Below are 13,941 nucleotides of genomic sequence, written 5' to 3' on the forward strand. Positions count from 1 at the left end.
GAAATTGATTAATGTCATTGAAAACCAATCACAACCTCAGGTATTATTGCTGGAGTTCCTCAGGGTGGCTGAACCATCTTCCTATTTTATGAATGACTTTCCCTCAAATCACAAGACTATAAGTGGAGATGTTCAGCAATGATAGCAGTGCCCAGCACCATTCATAATTGCTCAGATACTGAATCTGTCTGCATGTTTATGCAGTAAGATATGGATAATATTCAGGGTGGATAAGTAGCAAGTAACATTGGCACCACAGAAGTGCAGACTATGATTATGTCAACCAAGAAAGAAAACGTTCCCTCAACATTTTATCTCAACATTCAACGGCATTTCCATTGCCTTCTTCCTCACACAATCCATCAGGCAGCAGCATATGTCCTCACCTCACCTGCTTCTCTCAGTGATAACTACCTTTCACAATGTCTTTACCTCAATTATTCCTCTCTATGTCTGCTCTTTCAAAATCCTCACCACAGTATCTGATATTAGATTGACAACATTTGCTTGTTAATTCTGCATATGAAGAATTAGTTATAACCAATTCAGGATCAGCAATTAGGCTCACAGCAGCGATCCTTCCATGGACTCAGTCTACACATCCCACTGCCTCAGGAAAGCAGCCAAAATAATCAAAGAGCCCTCCCAGCCCAGTTATACTTTCTCCCACCCTCTTCCTTCAGGCAGGTGATGCATAAGTTTGAAAAAAACATAACAGATTCAAGAACAGCTTCTTCCCCACTGTTATCAGACTTATGAATGGACTTCTCACATATTAGAGTTGATCTTTCTCTGCAGCTTCTCTGTAGCTGTAACACTATATTCGGCTCTATTACCCTCATGTATTTATCTAATGTATGAGTTGTCTGGTTAGCACTCAAAACAATATTTTTGGCACGTTTTGGTTCACGTGACAATAAGACAAATCAAAAAAGTAAAGTGCAATTACATGTACTGGAAACTAAACTTTGAAACACAAGGTCTTGTTCTTTCCATCTGCAAAGAATGTGTGTGCAAAACGGTGTCTGTTTCAACTCAATAAAATAGCTGACAGCCATTTGCTGGTTCATTTCTCGGGAAAAATTCATTTTCCAGAGTCATAGACAAGCTGCTTATTTCAAATTTTAAAAATGCCTGACAGTTAACTTCCAATCATTACTTTGTGCATTCTCCATAGCACCTCTGCCAATCAGAGTCCTTGCCAACAAATCAGTACTCTCTTCTTATACCGTCTGCATGTCAGATCGCTCCCTGAATTGATATTCTTGCAATTTGTCTTGATCAGTGCAAGAGGAAAAAAAAATGTACTTTTTCAAGCAATATCCAATATCTGTAACAATTTTAACTTGTTGGGAATTACCATCAATCAAATTTTGAATTAGGCCAGCCATATAAATACTATAGTTACAAGAACATACTAAGGATAGGACATCTGTGGCAATTAACTCATCTCTCTCCTCCCCTCTTTTACCATGTAGAAAGGTAAAGGCCAGCAGATGAATGGGAACACTACCAAGTCACCTTCTGAGCCACACACCATCCTGACTTTGAACTATATTGCTATTCCTTCACATACATTTGGTCAAAATGCTGGAGCTCTCTTCCCAACAGTACTTGCTGTGCAAGTACTACTTGGACTATGCTGGTGCAAGAAAAATGATTCCAATACCTTCTAAAAAGGTCATTGAAAGGAATAGCATCTGTTGCCCATTCCCAGCGATGCCCGCATCTCATGAAACAATGAGGAAAAAGCAAAGATATTGAGACCAAAAGGAGACAAGAATCCCTTAAAACATTACAAGTGCACCAAATACTTCACAAATGAATGTGTTTTGAGTCAGTAAAACATATCACTTGCTACCAAAACAACAATGCTTTTCAATTATGTTTAAAACAGAATCCCTACTGTGTGGAAACAAGTGATGTGTCCTCACCAATCCTTCAATCAACATCCCATCCGAAACCAATTCCCTATCTTATCTCTGTATCCCTCTACTTCCCATGGCTAATCCAACCAACATACACATCCCTGGATACTATGACCAATCCACCTAACCTTTGCTCAGTGGGACAAAAACGGAGCACCCAGAGGAAACCCATGCAGACATGGGGAGAATGCATAAGCTCCATACACCGAGTCAGCCAAGGGTGGAATTGAACCCGGTCCCTGGCGTTGTGAGGCTGCAGTGCTAACCATCGAGCCACCATGCTGTCCACGCTTGTTCGTATGATTCTCAAAGGGGTCTGGAAATAACCTCCACCACAAGGAGCTATAAAAGATAGGATTTACTATACTAAAGCTAGAGATCATGGATTAATCTCCCACTTCAAAGTCTTTAGCACACCATTTGGAGATGCTGGTGTTGGACTGGGGTGTACAAAGTTAAAAATCACACAACACCAGGTTATAGTCCAACAGGTTTAATTGGAAGCACACTAACTTTCGGAGCGACGCTCCTTCATCAGGTGATAGTGGAGGGCTCAATCGTAACAGAATTTATAGCAAAAATTTACAGTGCGATGTAACTGAAATTATACATTGAAAAATTGATTGTCTGTTAAGCCTATTGTCGAGCTATCACCATTGTTAACAGCTAACCAGAGAATGCAACTTTTTAAAAAAAGATTTTGTGATTTACACATGAAAGGAGTGAAACTATCGTTGTATTCTAACAGATGAAAGGCTTAACAGACAATCAATTTTTCAATGTATAATTTCAGTTACATCACACTGTAAATTTTTGCTATAAATTCTGTGTTACGATTGAGCCCTCCACTATCACCTGATGAAGGAGCGTCACTCCGAAAGTTAGTGTGCTTCCAATTAAACCTGTTGGATTATAACCTGGTGTTGTGTGAAATTTAGCACACAACACAGCCTCACAGTTCAGTTCATTTGAATGATGCATAAACAGAGCCCTGCCTGTCCTTTCTATGTTAAAGAAATAGCACTATAAAGAAAAAAAAATTAAATTTATCACAGGACATTCCAAAGTTATTTCACAGTCAATATCAGAAAAAACAGCAATTTGTACCCAGCAAGGTCAGCACTGCAATAATGAACATTGAGCAGGACTAGCAATAACTCCATTTCAATCCTTCATAATAGGGATCTTTTTGGGTTTACATGTGGGGCCAGATAGAAACTTACTTTCACATTTTATCCAAAAGACAGCACTGGCAACAATACAGCACTGGAATCTCAGCGTTTTTATGCTCATGTCTGCACTTTTGTCTCGGAAGGCAAGAGAACATTGAGTGTTTGTGGAACCCACTACCAGTGAATGGTGGAGATAGAATGTACTACTAAATCTTCCATTCTAGATATTTTTAAATCAAACTTCTCAAATGTAATTACACAGCTCTAGAGTAGGTGGAACTTGAAGCTGGGCTTGTAGGACCACTGCCACTGCACATCAAGAGCCCTAAATCCTTCATTATGGTTATTTTAATGATAAATATGGTCAGACGTATTATGGTGCACACACATACAAGACGGACGGGACTCCTGGCTCAGAGGTCAGGACACCACCATCACACAAGAACTTGAGTAAATTTCTTTCTATGCTGAGTGTAAGGGCCTGGCTAATTATTAGTGGTAAAAGATAGACATCTAGTCAATCCTGATAACAGAATCATATAGCGTGGAGAATATCAGTAGGTCCATCATATCTGAGCTGGCTGTGTGGAAGAAGTGCTCAATTAGTTCCAGTCCTCTGCTCTTTCCCTATTATCTTCCAATTTTTTTTTTTCATTTTTAACCACTTTTCAAGGTTACAATTAAATTGCTTCCACTGCCCTTTCATGCAATGCATTTAAAATTATAACTCACTGAGCTGAAAAAAAATCTCTAACTCCTTCTTAGTTGCTAATCAGTTAAAATCAAAGTTTTCATTCCATTTGAACCTTCTGATAATTTTAAAAAGACTTGAAATGTAACATGAGGTTAGTAGACAATACAGATTAACGTTCTGCCATAGATGTAAATCTTTTTGCTAGCTTCATTAAGCTGACATGATCACTGTCAGGAGTTGAACATATCTGGAATCTTTGAACTGTGATATCTAATGAGCTCTGAAGAGAGACTCCCGAAACACTGTTAGACCAAGAAATTAATTTTAAAATGTTCATGCAGCTACTTATCTCCTTATCACATTAGGAATTCAATTTTATTCAGGCAATTCATAAACTAACTACGGATAAATAGAATGCTTTGAGGGTGCGATCATATTGAAAATAACTTCGTGTCAGCAGCTACCCAGCAAAACAAAGTGTTCACCAAGTCCATTCTAAGAGTCCTTTTATTATTAACTATAACATATTTGCACTCATATCATTTCTGTTCTCACTGATCCAGTATGGTTCCTGATCAAGTCAATGCCTTGACTTTATAAATCTGATCCATATTTCCAAAACTCTCCATGGTCTGTCCTCTCCCTTTCTGATGTAATATTTAACGAGTTTAGTGTCATTTGTTTTAGAATCCTCTTGTTAGCGTATAGTTCTGGTCTCCGTCCTATCAGAAGGACGTTGCAAAACATGAAAGAGTTCAACAAAAGATTTACAAGGATGTTGTCAGGGTTAGAGGATTTGAGCTATAGGGGGAGGCTGAACAAGCTGGGGCTGTTTTCCCTGGAGCGTCGGAGGCTGAGGGGTGACCTTATAGAGATTTACAAAATCATGAGGGACATGGATAGGATAAATAGACAAAGTCTTTTCCCTGGGGCTGGAGAGTCCAGAACCAGAGAGCATAAGTTTAGGGTGAGAGGGGAGATATATAAAAGAGGCTTAAGGGGCAACTTTTTCACACAAAGGGTGGTACGTGTATGGAACGAGTTGTCGAGGAAGTGGAGAAGTCTGGTACAATTACAACATTTAAAAGGCATTGTGGTGGGTATATAAATAGGAAGGGTTTGGAGGGATATAGGCCAGGTGCTGGCAGGTGGGACTAGGTTGGGTTGGGATATCTGGTCAGCATGGATAGGTTGTACTGAATGGTCTGTTTTCTGTGCTGTGCATCTCTATGACTTGTCTTCCATAGAAAAAGGTAGTATATTGCATGATAGTCTGATAAGTCAATGTACCGGTTGCTATCAAGAACTAGAAATGGCATGTCTGTTTCCACCATGATCTTATGATGGACTGTCCAATTCTTCACATGAGAACTGTGATATCATCGATCTGTCGAGTTTAATGATCTTCAACATCTTTCAGACTCATTAATTCATGGCAGCTTTCACCTTGATCATTTCTTGTATTACAGACAACACAGGATCTTCAAACTCATTCCAATTTGTCCTTTTCAGTGCCAACCATGATGAAATGCTCACACGTGTGAGAGATTAATTGGCAAAGTTATCCAATTTCATTCGGATATGCTTTATTTTAAATTCTCTCAACTAAAGTAAGTTCACAAGAAAATAATAACTGTCAGCAAACAAAGATTTGTTTGTTTAACAAATTTCTTTCCTGTAACTTAGTCATAATTTCAGTATTTCCTTGTCAAGATATTTTTCACAGATGCTGTTAAAATTGTGCATTATTTAGAGATACCAACCTTGAGAGAAAACAGTGGGGCTAAACAATTTTTTTAATGTATTTAATAATGTTGTTAGATATGGCTCAGTCAACAGATAGCCCCCCTCCCCAAGGTATCAGCCTTCACCATGTCCGAACAGATATAACCTGACTCAACAATACTGAACTCTGATAGTATGTGAAATTAGTAAGATGCTAAACTGTGCTTATTAATCTAGTAAAAATTCAAAATAGGTAGACAGCTAATTAATGCATTGTTTTACATTTCCATTCTGTTACAAAAACTTATTGTTTTGTTGATGTGTAGAGTTCTGATCCTCTACAATGTCCCATGGCACAACAGTTTAAAACAGCCTTTTTCATGTGAACGTGGACCAATTTAATTTTAGATTTTAAAGGTAAGCATGATTAACCATTAAGGAACAGTCTCATCATTCAGACTTCAGCAAGTAGTGACTTTAACAAAAGTCCTTGGTGCAAAAATTCCATATTAAAACATATTGGGCCAGATCCTGCATTAGTGACAGCACCAAAACAGTGAACGTATTCCATCAGTATCTCTCTATGAGAGACAGTAACTTCAAGTCTGCATGTGTACAGTTAAACATGGAAATAGAGGTTACTTTGGAACTTGATTCTTCACAATAGGGGATGCTTCTCAAGTATCTCCAGACTGCAACCAAGTGGAAATGACTAAATTGACAGAAACATGTCCCTTTCACTTTGTTTACTGTAAATGTCATAGCAAAAGTTATAAGTTAAATGTCCATATGCACGGAGCAGCCTCACTCGTCATGAAAGGCTAGTTTCATATTTGTGCAATGTCAAATTTTTCTTAGGAATTATGACATTTCCATTTCTACATGAATCCCTCTTTGAGAAGTTCTAATGGAGTGGACAAAAATCAATATATTTTAAATGCCGGTTCGCTTTCTGTGAGAATGCTTCAGTGGAATTGGCTGTTTTAAGTGATTACATCACATTCTGGGTGGCTAGATCTTCATTTGGCTCGAAACCAGGATCAAACTAATGGGAAGAATATGGAAATATTTAGTGCATAGATCACCAGATCTTGTAAATAGCTTATGAGGTTTGCAGCAGAAGCCAATGCATCCTTCTCAATCATTTAATCTGGAGCATGTCTCACCACCCACCCCTCCTCTTGGGGAAAGTGTGAATGGTGTGTCAGGTATTGCTAAAAAAGGTTTATCCTTCCTCACAATGCCATGAACTGCATTGAGTTTCGGAACACACTATTTTCTTTAAGACATTATCCCTTGTTTTAACAAAGGAATACTGGAGTGTAGGAGTTGGGTTGTACAGGACATTGGTTCGGCAACTTTCGGAATACTGCTTGCAATTCTGGTCTCCCTGCTATGGGAAGGATATTGTGAAACTTAAAAGGGCACAGTGAAGGCTTACAAGGATGTTGCCAGAGTCGGAGAGTTTGAGCTACAGAGAGGGGCTGAATAGGCTGGGGCTTTTTACCCTGGAGTTTCAGAGGCTGAGGGCTTCCCATATAGAGGTTTATAAATTATTGAGGGGCATGGATAGGGTGAACAGACAAGATTGTTTTTCCCAGGGTAGAGGACTCCACAACTAGAGGGCATAGGTTTAAGGGGAGAGGGGAAAGATATAAAAGGGACCTAAAGCAGCTTTTTCAAGTAGACTGTGGTGTGTAAGTGGTAGATTGTGTAAGTGGTGGAGGCTGGTACAGTTATGACATTCAAAAGGCATCTGGATGGGTATGTGAATAGGGTTGGTTGAGGGATATGGGCCAAACAAAAGCAACTGAGACTAGATTGAACTGGGAGGACTTGAACTAAAGAATCTGTTTCCATGCTGTACAACTCTATGAATAAAGTCAACAGTTATTAACTTCAAGACAGACGAGCACCAAAGCATTAGAATAAAGATACACTTATTGAAAGAAAATGGTACGACCAAAAGCACTTCAGCTGATCTTGAGCTTGAGGGTTCTATTAGAAATTGAATCTACACAAAACGTGAGTGTTTAACATCAGATTATTCTTCAAAATATCAGGTGACGACAAGAAATACGCATCTTTAAAATTTAAAAGAATGCAAAGTTTGGAATGAATCTGCTGCCTGGGTATTTTGCCTTTAAAAGAGGTCACCTATGAGCATTGTATTCAATGTTGCAAATTTGACTGCTGTTAATGTGCACCAAGTCATGTGTTTTACAATTTTAAATGAACTAACCCATAGAGTTAGTCAATCCCTGATGAGCGATTGATTATTAGACAGTTTTCATCAATGAGAGAATAAATCTCAAATGCTATATAGTCATTAAATAGCAAACCATAACCACCTTGTTCCCACTCACACAGTTTAAAAAAAAAGACAGCTTTAAGTGGATATAATATATAACATCTTTTACTTGTTCAAAATGGTACTTAGAAGTCTTTAGAAAGTTTGGAAATTTAATTTCATAATGTCAAGTTGTTAAATACATGTGGTTATTTATACAATTGTAACATTGGCTAAGTTTTAGTTACATTTACACCAGTTTTTTTCTAAAACCCTGTTCCTTTCATCCCACCTCCCTGCAAAAAAATAACATAACCCAAATAAGTTACCCCACAAAACTGGCATGAGTAATGATTACACCTAGTTTAAATTACTCATCAAAAGATACAACTAATATGAATGCTGGTAATTTTTAAAAATTATACTCTTAAAAAATAACTAGAAACAAAGGACCAACTTTACACCAAATGTGTCTATTCAGTGCATCACTTGACTTGGCATTCTTTACGCGTGTGTGAAAGGGCCTGTGAAATGTTCTTGTTTGAAAACTGCAGCCCCCAGTGATCTGTGCTTCACTAAAAAGGTGCCTTACACATGTAGTCTCAATCTCAAATCATAAACTCACAAAGTTTTCTGCCAATATGCTGTTTTGTCAAGTGCCTATAATTTCCCAAATCTGTTGGAATGCAGGTCACTCCCTCCTAAACACTTCTAGCACCTGGGTTTGATGTCAAAGAATTAAGAAGCTTCTGTTACAAATTAGCCCCACCCCATCTCTCTCTCCCCATCTGTGTGCATATACATTCCCATCACAACACAAACTTAGGAACTACAGAACAAGCTTCCTCACAAATGGAAAGAAACAGCCTGGTTGGGAAAATTCCATCAGCTGCCTCCAAGCTACAAAAGGGTACCCAAACTACCTAATCCAATTTCTTTACTATTATTAGGGAGAAAAACTCATCCCTGACCTAAAACTGAAAGAACTGTGGATGCTGTAAATCAGAACCAAAAACAAACTGCTGGAAAAGCTCAACAGGTCCCTCAGCGTCTGTGAAGAGAAATCAGAGTCAACATTTTGGACTGAGAAAGGGTCACCGGACCCAAATGTTAACTCTGATTTCTCTTCGCAGATGCTGCCAGACCTGCTGAGCTTTACCAGCAGTTTCTGGTTTTGTTTCATCAGTGATCTGACTGGGCTACAAAGAGAACATAATCTCGGTACACTTTTAATAAAAACGTTTGATGACACATGATCCCTATGAATTTTAAATCAGAGCCCCCACTCTTAAAAGGGTAAAATAGTGTGGAACACACACATGGGCATAGATCAATTTCTTTCCTTCGCAAGATTCTGCAGTAAAAGGTCATTTCATTGCAAATCCTAAGTGCAGTCGAGTTAACTTAAGAAATTGTAACAGTCAAGTTTTAGATGGTGAAAGTTTGAGTTGAATTTACTTCAGTCATGCTGAAGGCCTTCAGTTTCCTAACAGTTAAGCCATCCAAGTAAGCTGGTGAACAGGAAATACTGCATCTGGTTTTCTCTTACTAAATAGAAATGACCCAGTAACAAGAAAAAAAGTCATCACTTATGAAACAGGACTCACTAAAGATCAACACGTATAGAATCTTGCAGGTCTCTCACGTCAAAATAGCCATGAAAGTTTAGCATTCATTCAGATCAACGATTAATATACAGCAGATGCAAGGTGCCTATATATGAACAGAGCATTAACTGAATGTAGCATTGGATATGGAGAAAGGGTTTTAACACCAAACTGCAGCAGAAATGTATAAAAGTAACTCATAGCAGATGTCAACATGGAGAGGGCAGTTACAAACAAGGAATGAGAGACTAAGTGTTAACTTCATAATAACATGAACGACAAAAGTGGCCTTATAGGACACTATGCGACAGAGAAGCTATGCCCACAGGGCAAGGCCGGCCTGGGCTATTGAGAGACCCAGGCCTGCACTGACTCAGAACCAGGTCCATAGCTATAGCCAAGCCTGTGCAGACAGCTGAGCTCAAAATAAGTGGCCCATGTGCCTTGATGTGAAAGCACCTCAGAAAATCTTGGTACATTTTAAACCACTTTACTTAACCCATGATACAGGGAGGCAATATACCTGATAAATATGTTCCAACACCAAGAGCTTCAGAAAATAGGAACCAGGTGATTTGTGAGCAACATAAAGGTGGTTTCAAACTGAACAAAAATAACAAGCTCGGAAGAAAAATGCATCACATTTAGTTGTTCATTTCTATAAAAATAGAGTGAACCTTTGGGATAGATCTTCTCAATTAGAACATTAGCATAGAGAAAATCACACAGGTTTAATGTACCAAAAAAAAACCCATGCAGAGGGTACTGCCCTTCTTGCAGTGTCATTCACCATGAACAGATGGATAGTCTTGGAGGGTGGATATCCAGTCCTTTACATATAAACCTTGTATGAAACCCACCCAATACTTATTAGGCAAGCAAAGAGGTAGAAATCCCAGGAGGTACATTTGTACAGTGTGTAGAAATCAAAAGAAATTAAAGTACCTATTCAGCCTCTATTCTGGGTGTGTAAAAACAATTATTTTAATCCTGGTGGTCATTTAATCAAGATTAAAGTTTTTTTAGTTTGAGAGCGAGTACTCCAGAACAAGCTAAATTTAAAAATTCATACCTTGCTACACAATGCTGGTTTTCCCACTTATAGAAAAGTATTTAACAAAGTACCCATATATAATACATTCCCAGCATTTAACTCATGCCATCTACACTACACTATTTGTAGAAATAAGGCTGTCATTCAAGCCTATCTTTTTGCAAGAAACAAAACTCTTTTTAAACCAGTTTAAAAAGAAACAAAAACAGTAAAATGGCACAAGAATGCCCACAAAGTGTGGGCTTCTCAAAGATAGACAGACTTCTCCCCATTGCAACTAAGCATCAATGAGGGGAAATGCCTAATGCTCAGCTCCTGGGTAGGAATAAAAAGAGCAGGAACACCACCTGGTGGCCAGCCCTAGCAAGTGCCTGGAGAGAACTTTGACTGTAGGTGTGCTTAGCTGGGCAAAACCAAGGTTGACTAGAGAGAGAAAAAAAAATAGGAATTTTGCATTTATTTATACAATGAAAACAAACACTTTTGAAAAATGCATACTCATTTTCCCCCCCCCAAATGGACCTAATCTTCCTTGGCTTCCATGCAACTGTTTGTGAAAAGCAGCACAGATACAAAACCATTGATTACTAAGCATCTAAGAATACATCAACACTATTGACAGTAGTATACATTTACAGAATTTGCACAGATTTGTTCAGAGAGAGAAAACAAAGTGAGTCTTCTGTTCACATGATGCAAGTGCTTTTTTTTCCTGCCCTCTCCTCTTGCCATCAAGAAACCGTGTGGCAATGACTCCAGTCACTCAATCAATCATGGTCCAGAATACACATGGAAGAAGTCTTCGCAGCATCAAGATGCTTCTCTGTTCTAACCATAACCAAAAAGAAATGCCAGCAGCAAAGGACACACAGAAGCAACCACCACACCCCAACACCCCTCAACACACAAAAGCCAAACATCACTGGTGAAATTTGTTGGCATCACATTTGGTATTTGTGCTTCATTACATCGCAGCAGTCTTAGGAATAGATGGTGATCACTTCACTGCCACCACCTCGTACCATCAGGACTCTGTTCAAACCCTCAGTCAGCACCTCCAGAAACTCCATGTCTGTCAGGTTTTAAGTCAAGGGCATCCACGATCCTCGAGAAATTGGTCAAACACTAACACTCATTGAAAATGACAAAAAGCATGATATAACCAACAACTTGGGGTCATGACTAAAACCAAAGGAAGGGATCGGATAAAGGATATTCAAATAAACTGTCTTTTAACATTTAGCAGCTTCCCATAGAGACTTTGACCAATCAGAATTCAGGCCTGTGCTTCTCCCTTCATTTTCTGATACAAATTTGACAGCTTTTGGAGAACCCAAAAACATTACAAAATCAAATTTCCCCAACGTCAACTTTTGCTCCTTTTCATGAGCATGCCCAGTGCAATTAATAAACAAGCTAAAACAGCCCAGGAAGAATTTGACTGGCTGTTTTAAAGCCCAAGAGATTGATGCAATATTGCCTTTATAATACATACCATCTCAATTAACAGAGATCCACCAGCAATGAATTTGCTTAAATTCTAACCACTGGAAGTATAAAAAAGGCCATCAGGTCGGACACCAACAAATGTAAAAATTAGAGGAGCTCTTTACTGTAACATAGAACAAACAAAAGAGAAGTACAGCACAGGAACAGGTCCTTTGGCCCTCCAAACCTGTGCTGATCATTATGCCCTAAACTAAACTAAAAAAAACAAACCTTCTCCCTTATTCAGTCCATGTCCCCATTTCCTCCTTATTCACGTAACCATCCAGACGTCGCCAATGTGCCTGCTTCCACCATCTCTTCTGGGAATGTGTTCCAGGTTCCTACCACACTCTGTGTGAAAAATTTCCCTCGCACATCTTCCTTAAACTTTCCTCCTCACACCTTAAACAGATGTCCCCTTCTAACTGAAACATCAACCCTGGGAAAAAGCCTTTGACTATCCATCTACCTATGCCTCTCAATTTTGTAGACCTCTATCAGGTCACCTCTCAGCTGCCATCTTTCCTGTGAAAACAATCCTAGTCTTTTTAATCCTTCCTCATGGACAATGCCCTCGAGAGCAGGCAGCATCCTAGTGAAACTTCTCTGCACTTTCTCCAAAGTGTCCATGTCCTTCTGATAGTGTGGCAAACAAAACTCCACACAATACTCAAGAGTGTGACCTAACAGGGATTTTATATAGCTGCAACATGGTTTGCCAAATCTTGCACTCCATGCCCCAACTGATGAAGACAAGCATGCCATAAGCTTTCTTGATCAACCTTTGTCACCTGTGTTGCCACTTTTAGGGAACTGTGGACCTGCACATCCAGATCCTTCTATATGTTAATGTTCCTAAGGGTTCTGCATTTACAATATAATTCACATCTAAATCTGACCCTCCAAAATGCATTACCTTGCATTTGTCTGGATTCTATCTGGACTCTATCTACCATTTCTGTGCCAAAGTCGCTATTTTTTTTTAAGATTTTAAATTCCCTACAGTGTGCAAACAGGTCCTTTGGCCCAACCAGTACACACCGACCCTCCGAAGAGCAACCCACCCAGACTGGTTTCCCCTCTGATTAAGGGCGATTTAGCATGGCCAATTCACCTGCCCTGCACAGCTTTGGATTGTGGGAGGAAACCGGAGCACCCGGAGGAAACCCACGCAGACACGGGGAGAATGTGCAAACTCCACACAGTCAGTCACCCCAGGCTGGAATCGAACCTGGGTCCCTGGTGCTGTGAGGTAGCAGTGCTAACTGCTGAGCCACCGAGCCACTCCTGTTGTCACAATTTCACAACTGTCAGCACTAATCAGCAGCTCCACCAGTCTTGGTGTCATCTGCAAACTTATTCATCAGGCCACCAAATTTTCCTCCAGATCGTTTACATACACTATAGAGGATCTCAGACTGATCCCTGTGGAACACCACTGGTTACCAGTCTCCATTCTGAAATGCACCCTTCCACCACTACTCTCTGTCTTCTATGACAAGCCACTTTTATATCCATCTAGCTAGCCCACCCTGCATCCCCTGTGATTTTTTTTTTTAACCAATCTGCCATGTGGGACTTTATCAAATGCCTGACTAACAGGTCATTAATGTTCTCATAAGACCTTTTTGCCCATTAGCACTATCTCCTGAGAGGTGTTGGATAAAAGACTGATTTACAAAAAAAAACCTATTCTGGAGAAGTCACGAGGAGAATTGTCTTTATAACACTAATGTCCATTAGGGAAGGAAATTGCCATTATCTGATCTTGTCTACATGTGATTGCAATCTGTGTGTGGTTGACCTTCAACTGCCCTCTGGGCAACTAAGCATGGGGAATGTATGCTGGCCTTCATCCCTTGAATGAACAAATAAAAGGAATTATTATTTCACACTTAGATCTATCTGCACATCCCTTTCCTCATCACCAGAAACTTAGCTCCTTTAAAACTGACAAGAAAAGCAAGTAAATAGACAAGTGGG

The 13,941-nt window shown here is 39.4% G+C and overlaps 1 protein-coding gene across 7 annotated transcripts in view; it reads right to left on the minus strand.

Moving 5' to 3' along the window:
- Window positions 1-7,919: 7,919 nt before the first annotated feature.
- The window catches only part of LOC140464936 (solute carrier family 12 member 7-like), a 254,371-nt gene continuing 248,349 nt past the window's right edge, over window positions 7,920-13,941 (minus strand). For all 7 annotated transcript variants that reach the window (XM_072560589.1, XM_072560587.1, XM_072560593.1 and 4 more), the window contains one exon: window positions 7,920-11,542. In XM_072560589.1, coding sequence (XP_072416690.1) covers window positions 11,451-11,542 — 92 coding nt within the window. In that variant the 3' untranslated portion in view covers window positions 7,920-11,450. The remainder of the gene's footprint in view (window positions 11,543-13,941) is intronic.

This window comes from Chiloscyllium punctatum, chromosome 41 (assembly GCF_047496795.1).
Source record: "Chiloscyllium punctatum isolate Juve2018m chromosome 41, sChiPun1.3, whole genome shotgun sequence".
In the NCBI taxonomy this organism is placed as follows: Eukaryota; Metazoa; Chordata; class Chondrichthyes; order Orectolobiformes; family Hemiscylliidae; genus Chiloscyllium; species Chiloscyllium punctatum.